At 43.8% G+C, this 27574-nt stretch overlaps 1 protein-coding gene across 1 annotated transcript in view; it reads left to right on the plus strand.

Moving 5' to 3' along the window:
• The window catches only part of cog1 (component of oligomeric golgi complex 1), a 128113-nt gene that overhangs the window by 36609 nt on the left and 63930 nt on the right, over positions 1-27574 (plus strand). Inside the window, 5 exon segments of the mRNA XM_034189822.1 lie at positions 2127-2475; positions 4390-4835; positions 11340-11345; positions 22331-22477; positions 26336-26497. Of these exon segments, the coding sequence (XP_034045713.1) occupies positions 2127-2475; positions 4390-4835; positions 11340-11345; positions 22331-22477; positions 26336-26497 (1110 nt within the window).

A 27574-nucleotide genomic window follows, 5' to 3' on the forward strand; every position in this document is an offset into this window, starting at 1 on the left:
TACACTTCAACTATGAGACAAAATGAGGAAAAAAATATCCAGGGAATCAGATTGTAGGATTTTTAAATAATTTATTTGTAAATTATGGTGGAAAATAAGTATTTGGTCAATAACAAAAGTTCAACTCAATACTTCTTTGTTGGCAATGACAGAGGTTAAACGTTTCCTGTAAGTCTTCATCAGGTTTGCACACACTGTAGCTGGTATTTTGGCCCATTCCTCCGTGCAGATCTCCTCCAGAGAAGTGATGTTTTGTGGCTGTTGCTGGGCAACATGGACTTTCAACTCCCTCAACAAATTTTGTATGGGGTTGCGGTCTGGAGACTGGCTTGGCCACTCCAGGACCTTGAAATACTTTTCAATGCTCTCACTGATAGAAGGAGGTTTTGGCTTAAAATCTCATGATACATGGCCACGTTTATTCTTCCCTTAACACAGATCAGTCGTCCTGTGCCCTTGGCAGAAAAAAGGCCCAAAGCATGATGTTTCCACCCCCATGCTTCACAGTAGATATGGTGTTCTTGGGATGCAACTCAGCATTCTTCTTCCTCCAAACACGATGGTTGAATTTTTACCAAAATGTTCTATTTTGGTTTCATCTGACCACGTGATATTCTCCCAATCCTCTTCTGGATCATCCATATGTTCTCCGGCAAACTTCAGACGGGCCTGGACATGTACTGGCTTAAGCAGGGGGACATGCCTGGCACTGCAGGATTTGAGTCCCTCTCTGCGTAGTGTGTAGCCTTTGTTACTTTGGTCCCAGCTCTCTGCAGGTCATTCATCAGGTCGTTCCATGTAGTTCTAGGATTTTTGTTCACCATTCTCATTTTGACTGCACAGGATGACATCTTGCTTGGAGCCCCAGATCGAGGGAGATTATCAATGGTCTTGTATGTTTTCCATTTTCTTACAATTGCTCCCACAGTTGATTTATTCACACCAACCTGCTTGACTATTGTAGATTCACTCTTCCCAGCCTGGTGCAGGTCTACAATTTTTCTTCCTGGTGTCCTTCGACAGCTCTTTGGTCTTGGCCATGGTTGAGTTTGGAGTCTGACTGTTTGTTTGAGGCTGTGGACAGGTGTCTTTTATACAGATAACGAGTTCAAACAGGTGCAGTTAATACAGGTAACAGGTGGGGGACAGACGAGCTTCTTAAAGAAGAAGTTACAGGTCTGTGAGAGCCAGAAATGTTGCTTGTTTGTGGGTGACCAAATACTTATTTTCCACCACAATTTACAAATTCTTTAAAAATCCGACAATGTGATTTCCTGGATTCTTTTTTTTTTTTTTTTTTCCCCCTCACACAGTTGAAGTGTACCTATGATGAAAATTACAGACCTCTCTCATCTTTATAAGTAGGAGAACTTGCACAATCAGGGGCTGACTAAATACTTTTTGGCCCCACTGTAAGTGAACGTCAAGATGTAAAAATACGCAAAATGCAGACAGTGTCAACACTCTCTAAATTTCTTTTTGACCTTGATAAATCGTGCTGTGTGTACAAATCTCACTTATGTGCATGTTCACTCCCACAGTTTTGTGCATTCTGGTAGACAAACCCTAAATTAGGTGTTCATGAATGCAAACTGGCTAAGTGGACAATATGCTGGATTTGGTCTCTTTTAAAGATTCAGTCCTCAGTACACTCTGTTAGTGAATCAGCGTGCACATTTTTTGTGAGTACTCTGGTGCTTGGTGTTTTACGATATACAAACATTTGATAACACAGGCCTATGATCTGTTCCCACAGTTTGAGTAAATAATTTAGTTCACAGTGTGCTTGCTTGACCTGCTTTGGTGACCCCGAGTGGGGGAAAAAAAGAGAAGCAGAAAGAACTTTGGGACCTTCATTCTTCTGCATGTTTACCTCACTGAGCAAACAAAATCTATATCAATTAATTAATTTCAGTTTGTTGTTATTATTAACATTAAGGGACAATAATAACGTCTCTCACTCTGAAGTTAACTCGGCACAGCGCACAAATAAATCAAATGTAGAAATGAAATTAATCAAATCATGTAAATTGTATGTTGTTTGGTTTGCAAGACTTACACATGTTCTTTTCGACCTGCTCCAGCAGTACTGTCACATTTCTATGAACCCTTGTTTTTTGTCCAAGGCCATCACCAAAGAAGAATCTGAGGCGATATCAAGGACCTCAGTCCAACTCCTCAGTTCTGCTGTGAGGGACCTGGAGAACCAGCCTGTCCATGCTTCAACCAGCTCCGGCCGCGGGGTGCAGTACGAGCTGGATGTGGCCTCCTTCCTGTGGTCAGAGTCTCTAGGAGATCTGCTGAGTGATGCAGGTTGGGTAAATGTGAACCAGCGGGGACAGGAGCAGAGGAGCGGTCTAGCCATGAAGACCCAGGCCCTGACTCCCTATGTGCAGAACTTCTGCTCCTCCCTGGATTCCAAGTGGAAGGGCAGATTGGAGGACCTGCAGCACTACCTTCCTTCCCAGGACACAGGTGAGGGCAGTTTCAACTCATCCAGCATGTTAGTCCTCTGAGGGTGCTTAGACAGCGTTCAGACAGACTTAGATAATTGCAGACCTGCCAACCTGTGCGCATTTGTCACTCAAAAGTATGCAACAAAAATGCTCAAGTAAATAATTGGCCTGTTGTGGTGCATACAAGGCTATTCTTCTGCTGCTGCTGCTGCTGCTTCATTCTCTGCCACTGAATAAAACTTCAGAGGCACATACTGTCAATACGGCAGCCTTACCTGAAAAGAAAAACTGAGTGCACCTCAGAAACAGACGGCTTCAGTTCTGTTTGGAGAGGAGTTCAAATTCATCTCAACAAGGCCATAGATTGTGCCATCCTGACTGTCCTGCACTCTCGCTGTACCGTTTGTGCTTTAAATAAATAGACCCAGTCTGCAGGTGCACATCAAAGGACTAAATTGGGCTGCCTGGCATGGACCACTGCCCAGAATGAACGTGAAATGGCAGACTGGAATGAAGGTGAAACAAACCCAGTGATTGCCAAGCAAAACGAACCTGAACCAAACCCTGAAATGGCTGACCAACAAACCCGGGACGACCAACCAAAACAAACATCGGCATCAGTTTGGTCAATTGATGCTTAACCTAGATGCAACTGTTATACATCACACTGACAAAGTGAGGAACCTTGGGGTGATTTCTGGCCCCACATTGTCCTTTGACCTCCACATTAGAGATATTACGAAGACTGCTTTCTTCCACCTGCGAAATATAGCAAAGATTTGTCCCAACCTGTCTATGGCTGATGCTGATACCCTGATCCATGCATTTATTTCCTCTAGATTGGACTAATGCAATGTTCTATTTTCTGGTTTCCTGCAGTCCAGCATTAAGGGTCTCCAATTGGTTCAAAACACTTTCTGTGTCCCTAGGGTGAATAAAAAGTCTGCGGGTCATTCTGTGGAATGATCTCCCTGTGTCAGTAAAACAGTCAGATTCTGTGGAGACTTTCTAGTCCAGACTTAAGACGCATCTGTTCTCCCTCGTGTATGGCTAGCATACTGGCATAGTACAGAACTATGCTGTCTATCCTTTTAAAGGATTTTAAAGGATTTTATTAGCAAAAGAACAAGTCTCTGCCTCAACTTTAGCTAAATTTTGGGTCTGTGAGTGAAGCTTAGGGCTAGCAGCCGGCGATCACCTTAGTAATCTCGGTTTTCCTGTCGACTTACTGCAGATGAATTATACCTTAGGTGTAGTTTTTTCCGGCTGACTGATTATGCTGTTTTTCTCTCTGTCTGAGGTACAAATGACAGAGGGATCCGAACTGAATGGCCCAGGCGGACTGTGAGGTGACAGACCTTGAGGCAGGTGCTGCATGTTGCAGTCTGTTTTTGAAAGTGACCCTGTGGTGTGGACAGGCCCACTGACCTCTGCCTGTGGTGCTGACACCTGTGTGGACTTCTCATCTGCTTTATATTATTATGTTGTTGTTTGATTTTCTGTTTCTTCAGCTTTGTAAAACTTTGCAAAACCTTGTAGCTGTTAGAATGGCCCAAGCAGAGGGTCACCCCTTTGAGTCAGGTCTGCTTGAGGTTTCTTCCTCAAATCATCAGAGGGAGTTGTTCCTTACCACTGTCGCCTGTGTTCTTTCTCTGGGGGTTGGTAAGGTTTGACCTTACTTGTGTGAAGCACCTCGAGGCAGCTTTGTTGTGATTTGGTGCTGTATAAATGAAATAAACAAACCCCGGGATGACCAACCAGAAACCAAAATGAACCCCGAGGCACCTGACTGAAACGAACCTGATACTGTAATGTGAATGAAGTCACAGCCGCTCTCACTGTTGAAGTATTAAGTTTAGGCTCGCGGTCCTCTCTGCATTCTTCCATCACCACATATAGAGCTGACATTGTTTTTCCACTTTCTGCTCGGTAGGGTTGGAGTCTGTATCTGTTCCAGTCACCTCCTCTGGACCAGCTCAGAGCTCATCGGCATCAAATAAGCATTTCACCGACTCGCAGGCTGTGGAGCAGGCGTTAAGGGACAGCTGCTTGGCCTCTGTCCTTCACATCCTGTCCTTCATCCACACTGAAGTGGCCTCAACCTCGCCACACCCCAGCCCCACCCGCCTCGCTTCAGTCCTTTTTATGGCCAGACTTTGTCAGTCCATGAGTGACCTCTGCCCGAACCTGAAACATTGCATCATGGGAAAACACAGTGGGTGTGACACTGTTGCCAAGGGGGCCCCCAGGCAGGGTCAGAAATTGGGCAAAACTAGGACCAGCACAGAGATCAGCCCCAAGCAGGCCAAATGGGAGGGGCTTAAGGAGGAGCTTTTCAGGTGCAGCATGGCGGCCTACAACATCTGGAGTGCCGCCCTCGAAAGTGAGACACTGAAGATCACATAAGTTTACATACACTTTTGATTAAAAAACTTTCAAGCTCAATTTTCCCAAAGGCACATTTTCCATTTGATCAAGCAATAAATAAATAACAGGTTTATTCCTATTTTTATTCACGATGACAGGTTTTCATTGGGTCAACAATTTAAACACACAGGGATGAATCCCTCTGAAAAGAGAGCGGCTAAAGAACCTTCTAGAAAAGATGTAGAAATATATGAAATTACTGTAGTAGAGGACCTAGCTGAGACATCCATGCACATTATTTAGGAGAAGATCACTCAGCTGTTCTCGACTAATATGACCCCAATGAACAACTTGGTATATGTGACAAAACCTCTATCCGGGATGAACAGCCCGAAAATGACCACACCCTTATTCAAGTGTTACTTCAAATACAGCTGTATTTTCTAAACTGCAGCAGCTAGAGATTTTCCAAAGTACTCAGTATGTTCAGAATGACCAGTACATCTTTGGGAGGGTCAAAGAAAAGTGTAAAATTTCTTTTTTGATGTTTTAAGAGAAAATGGCTAAAATTAGTGGGTCAACTTATTATTGTACATAAAAAGAAAAAGATTTGCCTTTTTGAGATTTGCCTTTTCTGCATTCTGCCCCAAGCAGGCGCTTTTATTTTTACACACCCACAAATAGTGCAGTGAAAAATCCTTCAAATGGTGACACTAGCACCAAATTTGGCACACCTTAGACATTACCCTTTTGAAATGACAGGGTGTCCACTTGAATGCACAATAGGCAGCCAGGTAGGGGTGAGTTGAAGAATTACACAGAGGTAAAAATTAAAAGATGCTCCAATCATATTGAAAACTACAACCCCTGGCAAATATTATGGAATCACCGGCCTCGGAGGATGTTCATTCAGTTGTTTAATGTTGTAGAAAAAAAGCAGATCACAGACATGACACAAAACTAAAGTCATTTCAAATGGCAACTTTCTGGCTTTAAGAAACACTATAAGAAATCAAGAAAAAAAGATTGTGGCAGTCAGTAACGGTTACTTTTTTAGACCAAGCAGAGGAAAAAAATACGGAATCACTCAATTCTGAGGAAAAAATTATGGAATCACCCTGTAAATTTTCATCCCCAAAACTAACACCTGCATCATATCAGATCTGCTCGTTAGTCTGCATCTAAAAAGGAGTGAACACACCTTGGAGAGCTGTTGCACCAAGTGGACTGACATGAATCATGGCTCCAACACGAGAGATGTCCATTGAAACAAAGGAGAGGATTATCAAACTCTTAAAAGAGAGTAAATCATCACGCAATGTTGCAAAAGATGTTGGTTGTTCACAGTTAGCTGTGTCTAAACTCTGGACCAAATACAAACAACATGGGAAGGTTGTTAAAGGCAAACATACTGGTAGACCAAGGAAGACATCAAAGCGTCAAGACAGAAAACTTAAAGCAATATGTCTCAAAAATCGAAAAATGTACAACAAAACAAATGAGGAACGAATGGGAGGAAACTGGAGTCAACGTCTGTAACCGAACTGTAAGAAATCGCCTAAAGGAAATGGGATTTACATACAGAAAAGCTAAACGAAAGGCATCATTAACACCTAAACAGAAAAAAACAAGATTACAATGGGCTAAGGAAAAGCAATTGACTGGATGAAAGTCATATTCAGTGATGAATCTCGAATCTGCATCGGGCAAGGTGATGATGCTGGAACTTTTGTTTGGTGCCTTTCCAATGAGATTTATAAAGATGACTGCCTGAAGAGAACATGTAAATTTCCACAGTCATTGATGATATGGGGCTGCATGTCAGGTAAAGGCACTGGGGAGATGGCTGTCATTACATCATCAATAAATGCACAAGTTTATGTTGATATTTTGGACAATTGAAAGGATGTTTGGGGATGATGAAATCATTTTTCAAGATGATAATGCATCTTGCCATAGAACAAAAACTGCAAAAACATTCCTTGCACAAAGACACATAGGGTCAATGTCATGGCATAGGGTCAATGTCAATGAGCAGATCTGATTTGATGCAGGTGTTAATTTGGGGGATGAAAATTTACAGGGTGATTCCATAATTTTTTCCTCAGAATTGAGTGATTCCATATTTTTTTCCTCTGCTTGGTCTAAAAAAGTAACCGTTACTGACTGCCACAATCTTTTTTTTTGATTTCTTATAGTGTTTCTTAAAGCCAGAAAGTTGCCATTTGAAATGACTTTAGTTTTGTGTCATGTCTGTGATCTGCTTTTTTTTCTACAAAATTAAACAACTGAATTAACATCCTCTGAGGCCGGTGATTCCATACTTTTTGCCAGGGGTTGTATACCATATTATTTGTCCGATCACAGAGATTCCAAAAAGGTATAGTTTGGCCTATCTGTAACTGAATGTTATGGGGTAAAAACAGCCAGAATGATGACAAAAGTCCATTTCAGTTTGTCTCATCTCATCTTCAGCCGCTTATCCAGGATCGTGTTGCATGGTCAACAGCTCCAGCAGGGGATACCAGACTTCCCTTTCCCTGGCCACACTGACCACCATCGCCTGGGGGATCCCGAGGCCTTCCCAGGCCAGTGTGGAGATATAATCTCTCCACCTACTCCTGGGTCTTCCCCGGTGTCTCCTCCCAGATGGACGTGTCTGGAACACCTCCCTAGGGAGGTGTCCAGGTGGCATCCTTACCAGATGCCTGAGCCACATCAGGTGGCTCCTTTCAACGTGAAGGAGCAGTGGCTCTACTCTGAGCTCCCCACGGATGGCTGAGCTTCTCACCTTATCTGTAAAGGAGACACCAGCCACCCTCCTGAGGAAGCCCATTTTGGCCGCTTGTACCCGCGATCTAGTTCTTTCGGTCCAACCCTCATGACCACAGGTGAGGAGGAATTAAGATTGACCTGTTGATTGAGAGCTTCGCCTTTTGGCTCAGCTCCTTTTTCATCACAACAGTACGGTAGAGCGAATACAACACCGCCCCTGCTGCGCCGATTTTTTTTTGGCCAATCTCAGGCTCCATTGTCACTCATGAACAAGACCCAGAGGTACTTGAAGTCCTTCATTTGGGGCAAGACCTCATTCCCTACCCAGAGTAGGCAATCCATTGTTTTTCTGCTGAGAATCATGGCCTCAGATTTAGAGGTGCTGATCCTCATCCCAGACACTTCTCATCCTGCTGCGAACTGATCCAGTGAGTATTGGAGGTCACAGGCAGATGAAGCCAACAGGACCACATCATCTGCAAAAAGCAGTGGTGAGACCCTGAGCCCACCAAAGTGGAAACCTTCCTCCCCCAGAGTACGCCTTGATATCCTGTCCATGAATATCACAAACAGAATTGGTGGCCCTGACAGAGGCCAGCCCCCACTGGAAACAAGTCTGACTTACTGCAGAGCACCCGAACACACCTCTCGCTTTGTGAGTACAGAGATTGAATGGCTCTGAGAAGGGACACCCTCCTCCATTCTCCCGCAGCCCTCCCACAGTATCTCACGGGGTACCTGATCATACGCCTTCTCCAAGTCCAAAAAACACATAAGACTGGATGGGCAGGAGTCTTGAGAGTGAAGAGCTGGTCGGTTGTTCCACGACCAGGATGCAACCCGCATTGTTCCTCTTCAATCAGAGGTACGACTGTTGCCCGAACCCTCCTTTCCAGCACCGTGGAGTAGAATTTACCAGGGAGGCTGAATAGTGTGGTGCCCCTGTAATTGGCACACACTCTGTGGTTTTAAATATGGGGACCACTACCCCAGTTTGCCACTCCTTAGGCACTGTCCCAGACCTCAAAACAATGTTGAAGATACATCCCATCCAAGACAGTCCCTCCACATCCAGAGCCTTCAGCATTTCTGGAAGGATCTCATCAACCCTAGGGGCCCTTGCCACTGTGGAGTTTTTTGACTACCTCCACAAGGATGCCAGAAAAGCACGGCCGGAGGTGTGAGTTGAAGATCTGTCAGACAGTGGGCTCCTCCAGATGTTCCCAGTTCACCTGCACTAACCATTTGTGCTTACCAGGTCTGTCCAAAGTCCTCCCCATCCTCTGATCCAATTCACCACCAGATGGTGATCAATCAATCAATCAATCAATTTTTTATATAGCGCCAAATCACAACAAACAGTTGCCCAAGGCGCTTTATATTGTAAGGCAAGGCCATACAATAATTATGTAAAACCCCAACGGTCAAAACGACCCCCTGTGAGCAAGCACTTGGCTACAGTGGGAAGGAAAAACTCCCTTTTAACAGGAAGAAACCTCCAGCAGAACCAGGCTCAGGGAGGGGCAGTCTTCTGCTGGGACTGGTTGGGGCTGAGGGAGAGAACCAGGAAAAAGACATGCTGTGGAGGGGAGCAGAGATCGATCACTAATGATTAAATGCAGAGTGGTGCATACAGAGCAAAAAGAGAAAGAAACAGTGCATCATGGGAACCCCCCAGCAGTCTAAGTCTATAGCAGCATAACTAAGGGATGGTTCAGGGTCACCTGATCCAGCCCTAACTATAAGCTTTAGCAAAAAGGAAAGTTTTAAGCCTAATCTTAAAAGTAGAGAGGGTGTCTGTCTCCCTGATCTGAATTGGGAGCTGGTTCCACAGGAGAGGAGCCTGAAAGCTGAAGGCTCTGCCTCCCATTCTACTCTTACAAACCCTAGGAACTACAAGTAAGCCTGCAGTCTGAGAGCGAAGCGCTCTATTGGGGTGATATGGTACTACAAGGTCCCTAAGATAAGATGGGACCTGATTATTCAAAACCTTATAAGTAAGAAGAAGAATTTTAAATTCTATTCTAGAATTAACAGGAAGCCAATGAAGAGAGGCCAATATGGGTGAGATATGCTCTCTCCTTCTAGTCCCTGTCAGTACTCTAGCTGCAGCATTTTGAATTAACTGAAGGCTTTTTAGGGAACTTTTAGGACAACCTGATAATAATGAATTACAATAGTCCAGCCTAGAGGAAATAAATGCATGAATTAGTTTTTCAGCATCACTCTGAGACAAGACCTTTCTGATTTAGAGATATTGCGTAAATGCAAAAAAAGCAGTCCTACATATTTGTTTAATATGCGCTTTGAATGACATATCCTGATCAAAAATGACTCCAAGATTTCTCACAGTATTACTAGAGGTCAGGGTAATGCCATCCAGAGTAAGGATCTGGTTAGACACCATGTTTCTAAGATTTGTGGGGCCAAGTACAATAACTTCAGTTTTATCTGAGTTTAAAAGCAGGAAATTAGAGGTCATCCATGTCTTTATGTCTGTAAGACAATCCTGCAGTTTAGCTAATTGGTGTGTGTCCTCTGGCTTCATGGATAGATAAAGCTGGGTATCATCTGCGTAACAGTGAAAATTTAAGCAATACCGTCTAATAATGCTGCCTAAGGGAAGCATGTATAAAGTGAATAAAATTGGTCCTAGCACAGAACCTTGTGGAACTCCATAATTAACTTTAGTCTGTGAAGAAGATTCCCCATTTACATGAAAATTGTAATCTATTAGACAAATATGATTCAAACCACCGCAGCGCAGTGCCTTTAATACCTATGGCATGCTCTAATCTCTGTAATAAAATTTTATGGTCAACAGTATCAAAAGCAGCACTGAGGTCTAACAGAACAAGCACAGAGATGAGTCCACTGTCCGAGGCCATAAGAATCATTTGTAACCTTCACTAATGCTGTTTCTGTACTATGATGAATTCTAAAACCTGACTGAAACTCTTCAAATAGACCATTCCTCTGCAGATGATCAGTTAGCTGTTTTACAACTACCCTTTCAAGAATTTTTGAGAGAAAAGGAAGGTTGGAGATTGGCCTATAATTAGCTAAGATAGCTGGGTCAAGTGATGGCTTTTTAAGTAATGGTTTAATTACTGCCACCTTAAAAGCCTGTGGTACATAGCCAACTAACAAAGATAGATTGATCATATTTAAGATCGAAGCATTAAATAATGGTAGGGCTTCCTTGAGCAGCCTGGTAGGAATGGGGTCTAATAGACATGGTGATGGTTTGGATGAAGTAACTAATGAAAAAACTTAGACAGAACAATCTGAGAGAAAGAGTCTAACCAAATACCGGCATCACTGAAAGCAGCCAAAGATAACGATACGTCTTTGGGATGGTTATGAGTAATTTTTCTCTAATAGTTAAAATTTTGTTAGCAAAGAAAGTCATGAAGTCATTACTAGTTAAAGTTAATGGAATACTCAGCTCAATAGAGCTCTGACTCTTTGTCAGCCTGGCTACAGTGCTGAAAAGAAACCTGGGGTTGTTCTTATTTTCTTCAATTAGTGAGGAGTAGAAAGATGTCCTAGCTTTACGGAGGGCTTTTTTATAGAGCAACAGACTCTTTTTTCCAGGCTAAGTGAAGATCTTCTAAATAGTGAGACGCCATTTTCCTCTCCAACTTACGGGTTATCTGCTTTAAGCTACGAGTTTGTGAGTTATACCACGGAGTCAGACACTTCTGATTTAAAGCTCTCTTTTTCAGAGGAGCTACAGCATCCAAAGTTGTCTCAATGAGGATGTAAAACTAATTGACGAGATACTCTATCTCCCTTACAGAGTTTAGGTAGCTACTGTGCACTGTGTTGGTATATGGCATTAGAGAACAAAGAAGGAATCATATCCTTAAACCTAGTTACAAGCGCTTTCTGAAAGACTTCTAGTGTAATGAAACGTATTCCCCACTGCTGGGTAGTCCATCAGAGTAAATGTAAATGTTATTAAGAAATGATCAGACAGAAGGGAGTTTTCAGGGAATACTGTTAAGTCTTCTATTTCCATACCATAAGTCAGAACAAGATCTAAGATATGATTAAAGTGGTGGGGTGGACTCATTTACTTTTTGAGCAAAGCCAATAGAGTCTAATAATAGATTAAATGCAGTGTTGAGGCTGTCATTCTCAGCATCTGTGTGGATGTTAAAATCGCCCACTATAATTATCTTATCTGAGCTAAGCACTAAGGTCAGACAAAAGGTCTGAAAATTCACAGAGAGAACTCACAGTAACGACCAGGTGGACGATAGATAATAACAAATAAAACTGGTTTTTGGACTTCCAATTTGGATGGACAAGACTAAGAGACAAGCTTTCAAATGAATTAAAGCTCTGTCTGGAGTTTTTGATTAATTAATAAGCTGGAATGGAAGATTGCTGCTAATCCTCCGCCCCGGCCACGTGCTACGAGCATTCTGACAGTTAGTGTGACTCGGGGGTGTTGACTCATTTAAACTAACATATTCATCCTGCTGTAACCAGGTTTCTGTTAGGCAGAATAAATCAATATGTTGATCAATTATTATATCATTTACCAACAGGACTTAGAAGAGAGAGACCTAATGTTTAATAGACCACATTTAACTGTTTTAGTCTGTGGTGCAGTTGAAGGTGCTATATTATTTTTTCTTTTTGAATTTTTATGCTTAAATAGATTTTTGCTGGTTATTGGTGGTCTGGGAGCAGGCACTCGTCTCTACGGGGATGGGGTAATGAGGGGGATGGCAGGGGGAGAGAAGCTGCAGAGGAGGTGTGTAAGACTACAACTCTGCTTCCTGGTCCCAACCCTGGATAGTCACGGTTTGGAGGGTTTAAGAAAATTGGCCAGATTTCTAGAAATGAGAGGCTGCTCCATCCAAAGTGGGATGGATGCTGTCTCTCCTAACAGACCAGGTTTTCCCCAGAAGCTTTGCCAATTATCTATGAAGCCCACCTCATTTTTTGGACCCACTCAGACAGCCAGCATTCAAGGAGAACATGCGGCTAAACATGTCACTCCCGGTCTGATTGGGGAGGGGCCCAGAGAAAACTACAGAGTCCGACATTGTTTTTGGCAAAGTTACACACCGATTTAATGTTAATTTTAGTGACCTCCGATTGGCGTAACCGGGGTGCATTACTGCCGACGTGAATTACAATCTTACCAAATTTACGCTTAGCCTTAGCCAGCAGTTATCAAATTTCCTTCAATGTCGCCTGCTCTGGCCCCCGGAAGACAATTGACTATGGTTGCTGGTGTCGCTAACTTCACATTTCTCAAAACAGAGTCGCCAATAACCAGAGTTTGATCCTCGGCGGGTGTGTCGTCGAGTGGGGAAAAACGGTTTAGAGATGGTGAACGGGTTGGCGGTGTACACGGGCTTCTGTTTAGGGCTACGCTTCCTCCTCACAGTCACCCAGTCAGCCTGCTTTCCCGGCTGCTCGGGATCTGCCAGAGGGGAACTAACGGTGGCTAAGCTACCTTGGTCTGCACCGACTACAGGGGCCTGGCTAGCTGTAAATTTTCCACGGTGCGGAGCCGAGTCTCCAATTCGCCCAGCCTGGCCTCCAAAGCTACGAATAAGCTACACTTATTACAAGTACCGTTACTGCTAAAGGAGGCAGAGGAATAACTAAACATTTCACACCAGAGCAGAAAAAGTGCGGAGAGACAGGAGAAGCCGCCATGCTAAATCGGCTAAGAGCTAGTAGCTACGCTAAGCTAGCGGATTCCTAAAAGTGAATAATGTGTAAATAATTTAGAGGTGATTCAGCAGAAGGAGTGCTTTAGTTAAGGCACGTAAAGATTACACTGGGAAACGAATCGTAATCTAGATAACTAGATCAATCTAAACTGCGCAGATTAAACAGCTAACAGATACAGAAAAACACCGCTGTGCTCCGGAACAGGAAGTGATACAATACCGCAGTGAGAGCCAACCACCAGTAGACCAGTTGACAGCTCTGCTCCTCTCTTCACCCAGAACATGTGGCCTCAGATCAGATGATATGATCAAAACTCGATCATCAGTCTTTGACCTAGGGTGTCTCTGGTACCATGTACACTTATGAGCATCCTTATGTTCGAACATGGTTTCATTATGGAGGGTCCATGACTAGCACAGAAGTCGGGGAGGTCCGTTCCTCCCAATCACGCCTCTCCAGGTGTCTCTGTCATTGCCTACTTGTGCATTGAAGTCCCCCAGCAGATCAATGGAGTCCCCCACCAGAGCCCCATACAGGACTCCATTCAGAGACTCCAAGATGGCCGAATACGCCGAACCTCTGTTTGGTGCATACAAGGATGGGTATCAGGAACCGGTTCTTTTGAGAATCGTTAAGAATGGATTCGATCCACCGACATCAATGGCCTCATTTCTCTATGTTGATTGCAGACCCTGCAGTGGGTCTGTAATCAGCCGCTTCTGTAATGGCTCCACTTGAAGCTTATACAGTGAAGCAGTGCTCCAACCTGCTGCTTCATTGGTTCCCTGCTTCCCTGCTTTTCAGAAGTGTCAAGTCTGCTTTTTAACCCCTCTCAAAGCCATTTAAAGATGTCAATCGTGAGTCTCTTGTGTGGATTAAAGTCACTAACTGGGACTCTTGCCTTGTTGCAGGCAAGAAATGAGAATCGTCCTCCGTTATGTTCGCACAGCTCCAAATGCTGCGCTGCTGTCTGCCGAGTCCAGCTGGTATAAATAACTTCAGAGTGAATCACCATTTTAAATCAAATGACACCTCTTTCCAAACATAGCCGGCTGAGCTCAGCTCAGAGGTACAGAGTTACATTTGTGCCATTAATGTCTGAAAGGAAATGTTTTTGACAAAAACTACAGATTTTGTTTATTTCTATTTATGTCCAGAGATCAAGAATCAAATCAAGTCATTTTATTTATATAATGCCGAATCACGTCCCAACAGCCAGGGCTGTGAGCATGGACCGGGCCGCCGGGCCACCCGCCCTCGACCGCCACCCAATCCTCTCTGCACCCGACCCCCTGGCCCCTCTGCAGGTGGTGAACCCACAGGAGGGCGGCCCACGTCGCTCTTTCGGACTGAGCCCGGCCGGGCCCATGGGCTAAGGCCCGACCACCAGGTGCTCGCGCACGAACCCAACCCCAGGCCTGGCTCCAGGGTGGGACCCCTGCTCCGCCATACCTGGCGACATCTCGGTCCTTGATTTTTACTGGTCATGGAGGTTCTGAACTGCCCTTAGTCTGACCCGTCACCTAGGACCTGTTTGCCTTGGGAGACCCTACAGGGAGCACAAAGCCCCCGACAACATAGCTCCTAGGATCATCCAGGTACGCAAACTCCCCACCATGATAAGGTGGCAGCTAGAGGGGGCACCTTAAGTATCTTAAGTCTCTGGATGTTGTGGGACTGTCTTGGCTGACACGCCTCTGCAACATCGCGTGGCGATCGGGGACAGTGCCTCTGGATTGGCAGACCGGGGTGGTGGTCCCTCTGTTTAAGAAGGGGGCCCAGAGGGTTGTTCCAACTATAGGGGATCACACTCCTCAGCCTCCCCTGTAAGGTCTATTCCAGAGTACTGGAGAGGAGAATTCGACCGATGGGCGAACCTCGGATTCAGGAGGAGCAGTGTGGTTTTTGTCCTGGTCACGGCACACTGGACCAGCTCTACACGCTCCATTGGGTGCTCGAGGGTTCATGGGGGCCCAACCAGTCCACGTGTTTTGTGGATCTGGAGAAGGCGTTCGACCGTGTCCCTCGGGGCACCCTATGGGGAGTGCCCTAGGAGTACGGGGTCCGGGGTCCTTTGCTAAGGGCTATCCGGTCCCTGTACGACCGCAGCAGGAGCTTGGTTCGCATTGCCGGTAGTAAGTCAAACCTGTTTCCAGTGCACGTTGGCCTCCGCCAGGGCTGCCTTTTGTCACCGGTTCTGTTCATTATTTTTATGGACAGAATTTCTAGGCGCAGCGAGGGGGTCTGGTTTGGTAACCACAGAATCTCGTCTCTGCTGTTTGCGGATGATGTGGTTCTGTTGGCTTCGTCAAATCAGGACCTTCAGCGTGCACTGGGGAGGTTTGCAGCCGAGTGTGAAGCGTCCGGGATGAAAATCAGCACTTTGCCCTCTTCAGGTCGGTGGAGTGTCCTTGCCTCAAGTGGAGGAGTTTAAGTATCTCGGGGTCTTGTTCACGAGTGAGGGATGGATGGAGCGTGAGATCGATAGACGGATCGGCAGCATCTGCAGTGATGTGGTCGCTGTATCGGACTGTCGTGGTGAAGAGAGCTGAGTAGGGGGGCAAAGCTCTTGATTTACCGATCGATCTACGTTCCGATCCTCACCTATGGTCATGAGATTTGGCTCATGACCAAAAGAACGAGATTGCGAGTACAAGCGGCCGAGATGAGTTTCCTCCGCAGGTGGCTGGGCGCTCCCTTAGAGATAGGGTGAGGAGCTCGGTCACTCGGGAGGAGCTTGGAGTTGAGCCGCTGCTCCTCCACGTCGAAAGAGTCAGTTGAGGTGGCTCGGGCATCTTTCCGGATGCCCCTGACGCCTCGCTGGAGATGTTCCGGGCACGTCCCATTGGGAGGAGGCCCCAGGGAAGACCCAGGACACGCTAGAGGGACTACATCTCTCGGCTGGCTTGGGAACGCCTTGGGGTTCCCCCGGAGGAGCTGGGGGAGGTGTGTGGATCGGGAGGTCTAGGCGGCTTTGCTTGAGCTGCTGCCCCCCGTGACCCGACTCCGATAAGTGGAAGAAATGGATGGATAGCGCCAAATCACAACAAACAGTCGCCCAAGGTGCTTTATATTGTAAGGCAAAAGGCATACAATAATTACAGAAAACCCCCAACGGTCAAAACGACCCCCTATGAGCAAGCACTTGGCGACAGTGGGAAGGAAAAACTCCCTTTTAACAGGAAGAAACCTCCAGCAGAACCAGGCTCAGGGAGAGCAGTCTTCTGCTGGGACTGGTTGGGGCTGAGGGAGAGAATCAGGAAAAAGACATGCTGTGGAAGAGAGCAGAGATCAGTCACTAATGATTAAATGCGAGTGGTGCATACAGAGCAAAAAGAGGTGAATAAAAAGAAACATCCAGCTCTAACTATAAGCTTTAGCAAAAAGGAAAGTTTTAAGCTTAATCTTAAAAGTAGAGAGGGTGTCTGTCTCCCAAATCTGAATTGGGCTGGTTCCACAGGAGAGGACCTGAAAGCTGAAGGCTCTACCTCCCATTCTACTCTTACAAACCCTAGGAACTACAAGTAAGCCTGCAGTCTGAGAGCAAAGAGCTCTATTGGGGTGATATGGTACTATGAGGTCCCTACGATAAGATGGGACCTGATTATTCAAAACCTTAAAGTAAGAAGAAGAATTTTAAATTCTATTCTGGAATTAACAGAGAGCCAATGAAAGAAGCCAATATGGGTGAAATATGCTCTCTCCTTCTAGTCCCTGTCAGTACTCTAGCTGCAGCATTTTGAATTAACTGAAGGCTTTTCAGGGAACTTTAGAACAATCTGATAATAATGAATTACAATAGTCCAGCCTAGAAGAAATAAATGGATGAATTAGCTTTTCAGCATCACTCTGAGACAAGACCTTTCTAATTTTAGATATTGCGCAAATGCAAAAACAGTCCTACATATTTGCTAATATGCGCATTGAGGGACATCCTGATATCCTGATCAAAAATGACTCCAAGATTTCTCACAGTATTATTGGAGGTCAGGTTAATGCCGTCCAGAGTAAGGATCTGGTTAGACACTATGTTTCTAAGATTTGTTTGGCCAAGTACAATAACTTCAGTTTTATCTGAATTTAAAAAGGAAATTAGAGGTCATCCATGTCTTTATGTCTGTAAGACAATCCTGCAGTTTAACTAATTGGTGTGTGTCCTCTGGCTTCATGGATAGATAGAGCTGGGTATCATCTGCGTAACAATTAAAATTTAAGCAATGCTTTCTAATAATACTGCCTAAGGGAAGCATGTATAAAGTGAATAAAATCGGTCCTAGCACAGAACCTTGTGGAACTCCATAATTAACCTTAGTCCGTGAAGAAGACTCCCCATTTACATGAACAAATTGTAATCTATTAGATAAATATGATTCAAACCACTGCAGCGCAGTGCCTTTAATACCTATGGCATGCTCTAATCGCTGTAATAAATTTTATGGTCAACAGTATCAAAAGCTGCACTGAGGTCTAACAGGACGAGCACAGAGATGAGTCCACTGTCTGAGGCCATAAGAAGATCATTTATAACTTCACTAATGCTGTTTCTGTACTATGATGAATTCTAAAACCTGACTGAAACTCTTCAAATAGACCATTCCTCTGCAGATGATCAGTTAGCTGTTTTACAACTAACCCTTTCAAGAATTTTGAGAGAAAAGGAAGGTTGGGAGATTGGCCTATAATTAGCTAAGATAGCTGGGTCAAGTGATGGCTTTTTAAGTAATGGTTTAATTACTGCCACCTTAAAAGCCTGTGGTACATAGCCAACTAATAAAGATAGATTGATCAGATGTAAGATCGAAGCATTAATTAATGGTAGGGCTTCCTTGAGCAGCCAGGATCCAGTGACCAATTTCATATTTATTTAGTTTTAGACTCAGTAAATGTTATTGACATAGAAAACCTGTAAAACCTACTTTTAGTACACAGAAAATTCATAAGAGGTATTGATAAGGGAATCGATAAGGAATCAGTTCGTTAAGCAGAATCGATAATGCCATTGTATTGATAAAATCTTATCTATATCCATGCCTAGAGCACACACAAACAACAGTCAGAGCGCCCCCCTGCCACCTGAAAGTGCAGTCAGGTCACCCTCTCATCTATGTCATGCTTAGTTATGTTACGGGGTAACATAGTCACATGTCATAGAATCCAATGTACGTCAACACTGTTCATACTTTGTTCATCCTATTATCTCAACCAATAATTTGCACCACTTTTTACCAAACGGAGCAGCTTTAACTTTGATGCCTGTACAAACTGAAATGGACCTTTCTCACCATTCTTGCTATTTTTTACCCTATAACTCCAGAACATTCAGTTACAGATAGTCTAAACCTTTTTGAAGTCTTTATCAGACAAATAATAATGCAATAACATGCTTTTGGAGGGCGGTATACATTTTCAAGAGGTCCAACGTCCACGCCCAGTCGCCCAAATGACAACTATTCACCCGAGTTAGACAAGGGTGAATAGCTGTTATTGCGGGCGACGGGATGGACGGAGGGACTCAGAAAAATGCATACCGTACGACAACAGCATGTTATTTGCATTATTATCACTTTTTACTTAGATACACAACACGTAACGTGTACATAAAAAGTTGGCTCACTTAACTTATGCCTTGTCGCCTGGCACGTGCGCTGCTGTTCAAATTCAGCAGAGCGTCCTCATCAAGCTGGCTGCTTTAGCTGCTGTTCATTGTTGTATCCATGAGAAAATCATCCGGAATATCCATATTGGGACCAAAACACACTCTCGCCTTTTCATCTTTTCCTCTGCGGACAGTTTTTTTTCCCCTCTGCAGACAGTTCTTGGGCTGCGCACTATGACTTCATTTGTTTACGCACAGCGGGCGGGTATTGTCAGATACCGTCGACGTAAATCTATGATACCGGCCTAGCAACGCCCCGGTAAAGTGATAATAATATGGAATACCTTTCAATATGATTGCGTCATTCTTAAATTTTTACCCAGTGTAATTCTGCAATTGACCCCTACCTAGCCGCCTATTGAAAATTCAAGTGGACACTGCTTTTTCAAAAGGGTAATGTCTAAGGAGCATTTGTGCCAAATTCTCTTATCTGCTGCAGGGAAACAGAGATATTCGCAGAAGACATCAAACAACTACACTTCTCACTCATGGTAATGGCAACATGTCGCTTAACTAAATTAACTACACCAATTAAACTACAAAAATACAAATCTATACACTAACAACACTGTTAAACTAACATGAACCCAGTAGTGGGCATAGTTCTGCTAACCACTAATTAAATGGTAAATGGTAAATAGACTGCATTTATATAGCGCTTTTCCATCTGGATCAGATGCTCAAAGCGCTTTAATTATGCCTCACATTCACCCCAATGTCAGGGTGCTGCCATACAAGGTGCTCACTACACACCTGGAGCAATAGGAGATTAAAGGCCTTGCCCAAGGGCCCTTAGTGATTTTCCAGTCAGGCGGGGATTTGAACCCATGATCTTCTGGACTCAAGCCCACACCTTAACCACTAGACTACTAGACAGCAGCTAGTCCACTCTGTTCTTTTCTGCTGGGGAGGACTGAGCTCACAGCCATCTGACTATGTAAGACGGAAGCCCTGGCTTGTTGTTTGTTTCAGCGGTTTGTGATTGCTTTTGATTTTACTCAGAAGGCTCGGAGGTAAACTGGCTTATCAGTAGCCGACAATACTAAAAATTAGCGGATAGCTGTAACTTCCGCTAATTTATTTATTTATTTATTTTTTGGGGTGTATCGGTTTAGCGTTATAAAAGTTAACCTTTCAGTTAGTGGATTAGAGGATATCGAAGCTAATTTTCTTGGTTAGCTGTGCCCACCACTGCATGAACCACAGTAACTTTTAAAACCTGAAATTCCCATGGTGCATTGCAGCACCACGTCCATTGTTCACTGTTGTCAGTATTGTTAATTTCTCCAACTTTCCTACCAACTTTCTGTTTTCACAGTGTTCACCTTGACCCAAAATACATAAGCATACCAATGGCAAATGCCAGCGCTACCCAGTTTCTTCTTCGTGATCAAAGCCATAAACACACACGCTCACACTTATGCATACACACAGACAGAGGCCTTCTTGGCTGTTATAATATAGATAATAATTACTTACAGGGTTTTCCCAGGAATGAACACACATGAAACAAAAGAAACTCCAATAATAAAAGTAGAGCTCAGCCTGTTGTTAAACTCACCTCCAGGGAAACACTTTCAGCTTATACTCAGATGTGACTTGTGTTGTGCTGCGGCCTGTGCACTGGAACTTATGGCTGTTTGTTATTCTGAAACTTTTAAAAATCATTCCTTCAGCTTCTGGAATGTTCCACACTGTTCAAGGAGGCATTATCTTGTTGTCCTTTGGCCCACTGTAAATCTGACACAGTGAAGGAAACTTTCCAGTACCCTCCAAATTATGCAAATTAAAGTAGTGAATTGAAAATCTGTGTATTTCCAAAAGATAAGACTTTGTTGATCTCACAGTGGAGAAAGTCACATGGTATATCAGCTCTTAAAAAACACACAAGATGGGTGCGAGTAGAGGAAATGTGCATCAAACAGCGTGTGCAAGGATAAGCAATAATACTTGTAACAGTACGAGACATAGAAATGAGGTAGAAATAGAATATATATATATATATATATGAGGTCTGTCAAAAGTATCGTACCTTTTTATTTTTTCAAAAACTATATGGATTTCATTCATATGTTTTTACGTCAGACAGCTTGAACCCTCGTGCGCATGCGTGAGTTTTTCCACGCCTGTCGGTGACGTCATTCGCCTGTGAGCACTCCTTGGTAAGGAGTGGTCCCGCCCCCTCGTCGGATTTTCATTGTCTGGAAATGGCGGAATGAAAAGGACTTTTTTCCATCAGAATTTTTCAGAAGCTGTTAGAGACTGGCACCTGGAAACCATTCAAAAAATTTATCTGGCTTTCGGTGAAAATTTTACAGGCTTCACAGAGAATAGGGACTTTTACTACAGCTTTCAGGACTGCTTTAAGGACAGTCGGTGTGCCGCGCTCCGAGCTGCGATGACGCAGCACAAACCACTGGATCATTTCTAAAGGGAGGTGTGGTTAAAGTCCCCGGTGTTGAGGAGGAGGGCGCAGGGTTGTTGTGTCTGCAGCCAGGTGACTGTACTGTGGATCCGCTCACAGGCAGCAGTGGCGTCTGCAGAGGGATGAATAGAGCGTAATCACACCTCCAAACTCCCATGGGAGATAGTAGGCCTTGTGCTCACTGCGAGTAGCTCCACGTCCGAGGAGCATCTGATCCTTCACGTGAACATGAGCTGCGCTGCACCATCTCAAAAAACTCAAATATTGCAGTTTGATGCTTGCAGGAGGTGGTTTTTCAGACGGTTTTGAAAAAGCCTTACACATTCCTCACATTCCATCACTCAGTGGAAACGCTGTAATGTCACTCTTCTGCTTTGTTCACATTCTGTAAACGTCGCTAAACTTTGGTGCGAATCTGTAATGGAAACCCAACTAGTGCTTCCTCTAGGATGGGATGCCAGTCTAACACCAGTCACTTCTCCAACCAAGGCCTGTACCTATTTCCTTTTGGGTGGACTGAGACGCTTTCCCTTCATTTTACACATTCATGTGAAAGTGCAGGATGAAGGGAACGGGTGAATATTGGGATTGAGCCAAAGTGTCTTGTCCAAGGACACAGACAGGTAGCATGGCTGGGAGTCAAACCCAGGTGTCCATATTAGTAGTGCAGCTCCTTGTCCAACTAAGCTCCTGCTGTGCTGAGGTGTGTCAAGTCAGGCTAAAATATTTGAACATTATTGATCTCAGTAAATAGACTGGCATCGTGTCCAGGGTGAACCCTGCCTCATGCCCTATGACTGCTGGGATAGGCTTCAGCCCCTCGTGACACTTAATTAGAGTAAGTGGGTATAAAAGATGGATGGATGATCTCCGTAATTCTGAGGATGTGGATTCTGGTTAATGGTGAAGTTGAGAAGAACTTTCAGTCACGCTGGTGTGTTGTGACAGGAGCTGCTGGAAGCGTTTGGCATAGCACTTCACTCCCGGCGAGCCGGTGCCATCCTCACAACAGCAACTAACTGGGAAGATCTGGAGATTCAGGAAGAGGCCGAGTCGGGCAGCAGGGTGACATCCAAAATTCGTCTTCCTGTCCAGGTCTGTCTTTCCACATGTCCTCAAACACTTGCATCTTAAACAACCAGTACTCACTTGGGTGTTTCAGCTCGATATTACAGCGTTTGAACATTTGCTTCTTGGATTCTTATCAAAAAAAAAGTTAAAAGCACTGTGACCTTAGTTTTGCAAGCAGTTATTCTGTTTGCTTGGGGGTTTTTTTTCTCTAAATCTAGAAATTATTTTCTGATTATTAGGTTATGCCTTTTAGATGTCTTACCAATAAATAATTGTAGAAGCTTTCACAGAGGACCCCAGTGCAGAGAACAACAACAACCTGATTTATTGTCCCACAGGCAGTTAACATCACAGTTTGTAACAGAAGAGAGATGCCATGGTCGTTATTCAGGCAGACGTCACTTAAAACGCACCAAAGACAGTCAAACACAGGAGAGAATTACCCAGAGAACACGGCCAATACATTATCAACAACAATTTCAACAATTTTTTTATAGCGCCAAATCACAACAAACAGTTGCCCCAAGGCACTCTATATTGTAAGGCAAGGCCATACAATAATTATGTAAAACCCCAACGGTCAAAACGACCCCCTGTGAGCAAGCACTTGGCTACAGTGGGAAGGAAAAACTCCCTTTTAACAGGAAGAAACCTCCAGCAAACCAGGCTCGGGGGGGGCAGTCTTCTGCTGGGACTGGTTGGGGCTGAGGGAGAACCAGGAAAAAGACATGCTGTGGAGGGAGCAGAGATCGATCACTAATGATTAAATGCAGAGTGGTGCATACAGAGCAAAAAGAGAAAGAAACAGTGCATCATGGGAACCCCCCAGCAGTCTACGTCTATAGCAGCATAACTAAGGGATGGTTCAGGGTCACCTGATCCAGCCCTAACTATAAGCTTTAGCAAAAAGGAAAGTTTTAAGCCTAATCTTAAAAGTAGAGAGGGTGTCTGTCTCCCTGATCTGAATTGGGAGCTGGTTCCACAGGAGAGGAGCCTGAAAGCTGAAGGCTCTGCCTCCCATTCTACTCTTACAAACCCTAGGAACTACAAGTAAGCCTGCAGTCTGAGAGCGAAGCGCTCTATTGGGGTGATATGGTACTACGAGGTCCCTAAGATAAGATGGGACCTGATTATTCAAAACCTTATAAGTAAGAAGAAGAATTTTAAATTCTATTCTAGAATTAACAGGAAGCCAATGAAGAGAGGCCAATATGGGTGAGATATGCTCTCTCCTTCTAGTTCCCGTCAGTACTCTAGCTGCAGCATTTGAATTAACTGAAGGCTTTTTAGGGAACTTTTAGGACAACCTGATAATAATGAATTACAATAGTCCAGCCTAGAGGAAATATGCATGAATTAGTTTTTCAGCATCACTCTGAGACAAGACCTTTCTAATTTTAGAGATATTGCATAAATGCAAAAAGCAGTCCTACATATTTGTTTAATATGCGCTTTGAATGACATATCCTGATCAAAAATGACTCCAAGATTTCTCACAGTATTACTAGAGGTCAGGGTAATGCCATCCAGAGTAAGGATCTGGTTAGACACCATGTTTCTAAGATTTGTGGGGCCAAGTACAATAACTTCAGTTTTATCTGAGTTTAAAAGCAGGAAATTAGAGGTCATCCATGTCTTTATGTCTGTAAGACAATCCTGCAGTTTAGCTAATTGGTGTGTGTCCTCTGGCTTCATGGATAGATAAAGCTGGGTATCATCTGCGTAACAATGAAAATTTAAGCAATGCGTCTAATAATACTGCCTAAGGGAAGCATGTATAAAGTGAATAAAATTGGTCCTAGCACAGAACCTTGTGGAACTCCATAATTAACTTTAGTCTGTGAAGAAGACTCCCCATTTACATGAACAAATTGTAATCTATTAGACAATATGATTCAACCACCGCGGCAGTGCCTTTAATACCTATGGCATGCTCTAATCTCTGTAATAAAATTTTATGGTCAACAGTATCAAAAGCAGCACTGAGGTCTAACAGAACAAGCACAGAGATGAGTCCACTGTCCGAGGCCATAAGAAGATCATTTGTAACCTTCACTAATGCTGTTTCTGTACTATGATGAATTCTAAAACCTGACTGAAACTCTTCAAATAGACCATCCTGCAGATGATCAGTTAGCTGTTTTACAACTACCCTTTCAAGAATTTTTGAGAGAAAAGGAAGGTTGGAGATTGGCCTATAATTAGCTAAGAGCTGGGTCAAGTGATGGCTTTTTAAGTAATGGTTTAATTACTGCCACCTTAAAAGCCTGTGGTACATAGCCAACTAACAAAGATAGATTGATCATATTTAAGATCGAAGCATTAAATAATGGCAGGGCTTCCTTGAGCAGCCTGGTAGGAATGGGGTCTAATAAACATGTTGATGGTTTGGATGAAGTAACTAATGAAAATAACTCAGACAGAACAATCGGAGAGAAAGAGTCTAACCAAATACCGGCATCACTGAAAGCAGCCAAAGATAACGATACGTCTTTGGGATGGTTATGAGTAATTTTTTCTCTAATAGTTAAAATTTTGTTAGCAAAGAAAGTCATGAAGTCATTACTAGTTAAAGTTAATGGAATACTCAGCTCAATAGAGCTCTGACTCTTTGTCAGCCTGGCTACAGTGCTGAAAAGAAACCTGGGGTTGTTCTTATTTTCTTCAATTAGTGATGAGTAGAAAGATGTCCTAGCTTTACGGAGGGCTTTTTTATAGAGCAACAGACTCTTTTTCCAGGCTAAGTGAAGATCTTCTAAATTAGTGAGACGCCATTTCCTCTCCAACTTACGGGTTATCTGCTTTAAGCTACGAGTTTGTGAGTTATACCACGGAGTCAGACACTTCTGATTTAAAGCTCTCTTTTTCAGAGGAGCTACAGCATCCAAAGTTGTCTTCAATGAGGATGTAAAACTATTGACGAGATACTCTATCTCCCTTACAGAGTTTAGGTAGCTACTCTGCACTGTGTTGGTATATGGCATTAGAGAACATAAAGAAGGAATCATATCCTTAAACCTAGTTACAGCGCTTTCTGAAAGACTTCTAGTGTAATGAAACTTATTCCCCACTGCTGGGTAGTCCATCAGAGTAAATGTAAATGTTATTAAGAAATGATCAGACAGAAGGGAGTTTTCAGCGAATACTGTTAAGTCTTCAATTTCCATACCATAAGTCAGAACAAGATCTAAGATATGATTAAAGTGGTGGGTGGACTCATTTACTTTTTGAGCAAAGCCAATAGAGTCTAATAATAGATTAAATGCAGTGTTGAGGCTGTCATTCTCAGCATCTGTGTGGATGTTAAAATCGCCCACTATAATTATCTTATCTGAGCTAAGCACTAAGTCAGACAAAAGGTCTGAAAATTCACAGAGAAACTCACAGTAACGACCAGGTGGACGATGGATAATAACAAATAAAACTGGTTTTTGGGACTTCCAATTTGGATGGACAAGACTAAGAGACAAGCTATTATATACCTAATAACTTATTGAGAATGTTTCTACTGTCCAGACTGGCAGGTACCACTGACCCTGATATGTCTTGTGTTTGGATGTTTTCTGAGCCACCGGGTTGTTGTGATCACTGGACATGTATGTTTTGGTTTAATATTGGTAATATGGCCGGAATAGATAGTTGCCCCACTGAGTCTGTTCTATTTGAGGTTTCTTCTTACAATCAAGACACTTGAGCTCGTTTTTCTTGACCACTGTTTCCTCTGGTCTTGCTCAGGGTGTGGGTAAGGTTAGACCTTGTCCTTTGTGAAGCACCTTTGCGGTGACTATTGTTGTGATTTGGTGCAGTATAAATAAGCTGGTGTTCTTTTGGATACCGGGTCCCTGTCCTTCCCGTGGTTTAAAGCTTCATTTGTCTCCGCAGCCATCTTGGTTCGTCCAGTCCCTGTTGTTCCAGTTGTGTGTGGAGGTGAACAGGGTGGGAGGTCATGCTGTACCCAGGGTCATCCTGCAGGAGCTGCTTCAGTCCTGCCTGTATCAGGCTTTGAACCACTACAACAGCCTCACACAACGGGCAGACAACAAGGTGTGCGACACACACACACACACACACAGGCCAAAACTGCTCTGCGCGGAGGTCACAGGACCAAAACTTAGAAACTTGTACATCTAGGAGGGAGTGGGAACGAGAGGCCGTGGCTATTATGATAATGATCAGCTGGTGAAGTCTAGAATTACACAATGTTTGCTTCATCGGTTAGAACAAAGCGCACAGAGTGGACCGGACGAAACTGACAGAAATTCTACAGGGTATTGGAGTAGACTGGAGGGATCCACATCTGATGTTGACACTTAATACTGGACAAAAGGCAACTGTTGAAATGAACTTTGGAAACAGGCCATGTGTTATTGCCAAGGCTCTTCAACATTTATTTGTAAAAACAGCTGAGAGCGAGGCACCTGAACATGTTGATGAGGGGCAGAAAATCTGAGACCAACTACATAAACCAATAAAATGATATGATGATCAGGCAGCAATAGCTGACGATGGTTAAGATCAGTCAAAGCGTGGAAAGTGATGAAGAAACCCTGGAACAAGTCAAACAATTCAAATATTTTGAAGAGTACGGAAAATGTGGGAAGGAAATTCAAATCCGGATAGGTCCAGTAGAGCAGAACATACTTTCAGCAAATTCCAGATACTTCTCACCAAAGGGTTTAATCTGCAACTGAAGAAGAGGATGTGTGAGATGGTTCTTCTGTGTGGATCAGAAGCCTGGACCTCGAGGTCAGGAGATTTCAAAAGGCTTGACGGATCTGAAATGTGGCTGTGAAGGTGGATGGATAGAGTTCGCAATGATGAGGTCTAGGTGTTGGAACATTGCAGCACCAAAGTAGGGGAGGAATCAAGACCAGTAAGGAGAAGTAAAACAAGTGGATCGGACCTATCCTTAGGCACAATGGATGACTGAAAGAAGTAATTGAGGGAAGGATGGAAGGGAAAGGCCCAAAGAGGGAGGAAAAGAATTATGATGCTGGATAACATTCGTACCAAAGGCTAAAGGGCTCAAGGTAGATGGGGTGTCGTGAGTACCAGACCTGAAACCTGCTGGACAGCAGGATGCTAGAGAGACTCAAACCATGTGCACATAGTGAAGTCCAT

This window comes from Thalassophryne amazonica, chromosome 16 (genome assembly GCF_902500255.1).
Source record: "Thalassophryne amazonica chromosome 16, fThaAma1.1, whole genome shotgun sequence".
Lineage (NCBI taxonomy): Eukaryota > Metazoa > Chordata > Actinopteri > Batrachoidiformes > Batrachoididae > Thalassophryne > Thalassophryne amazonica.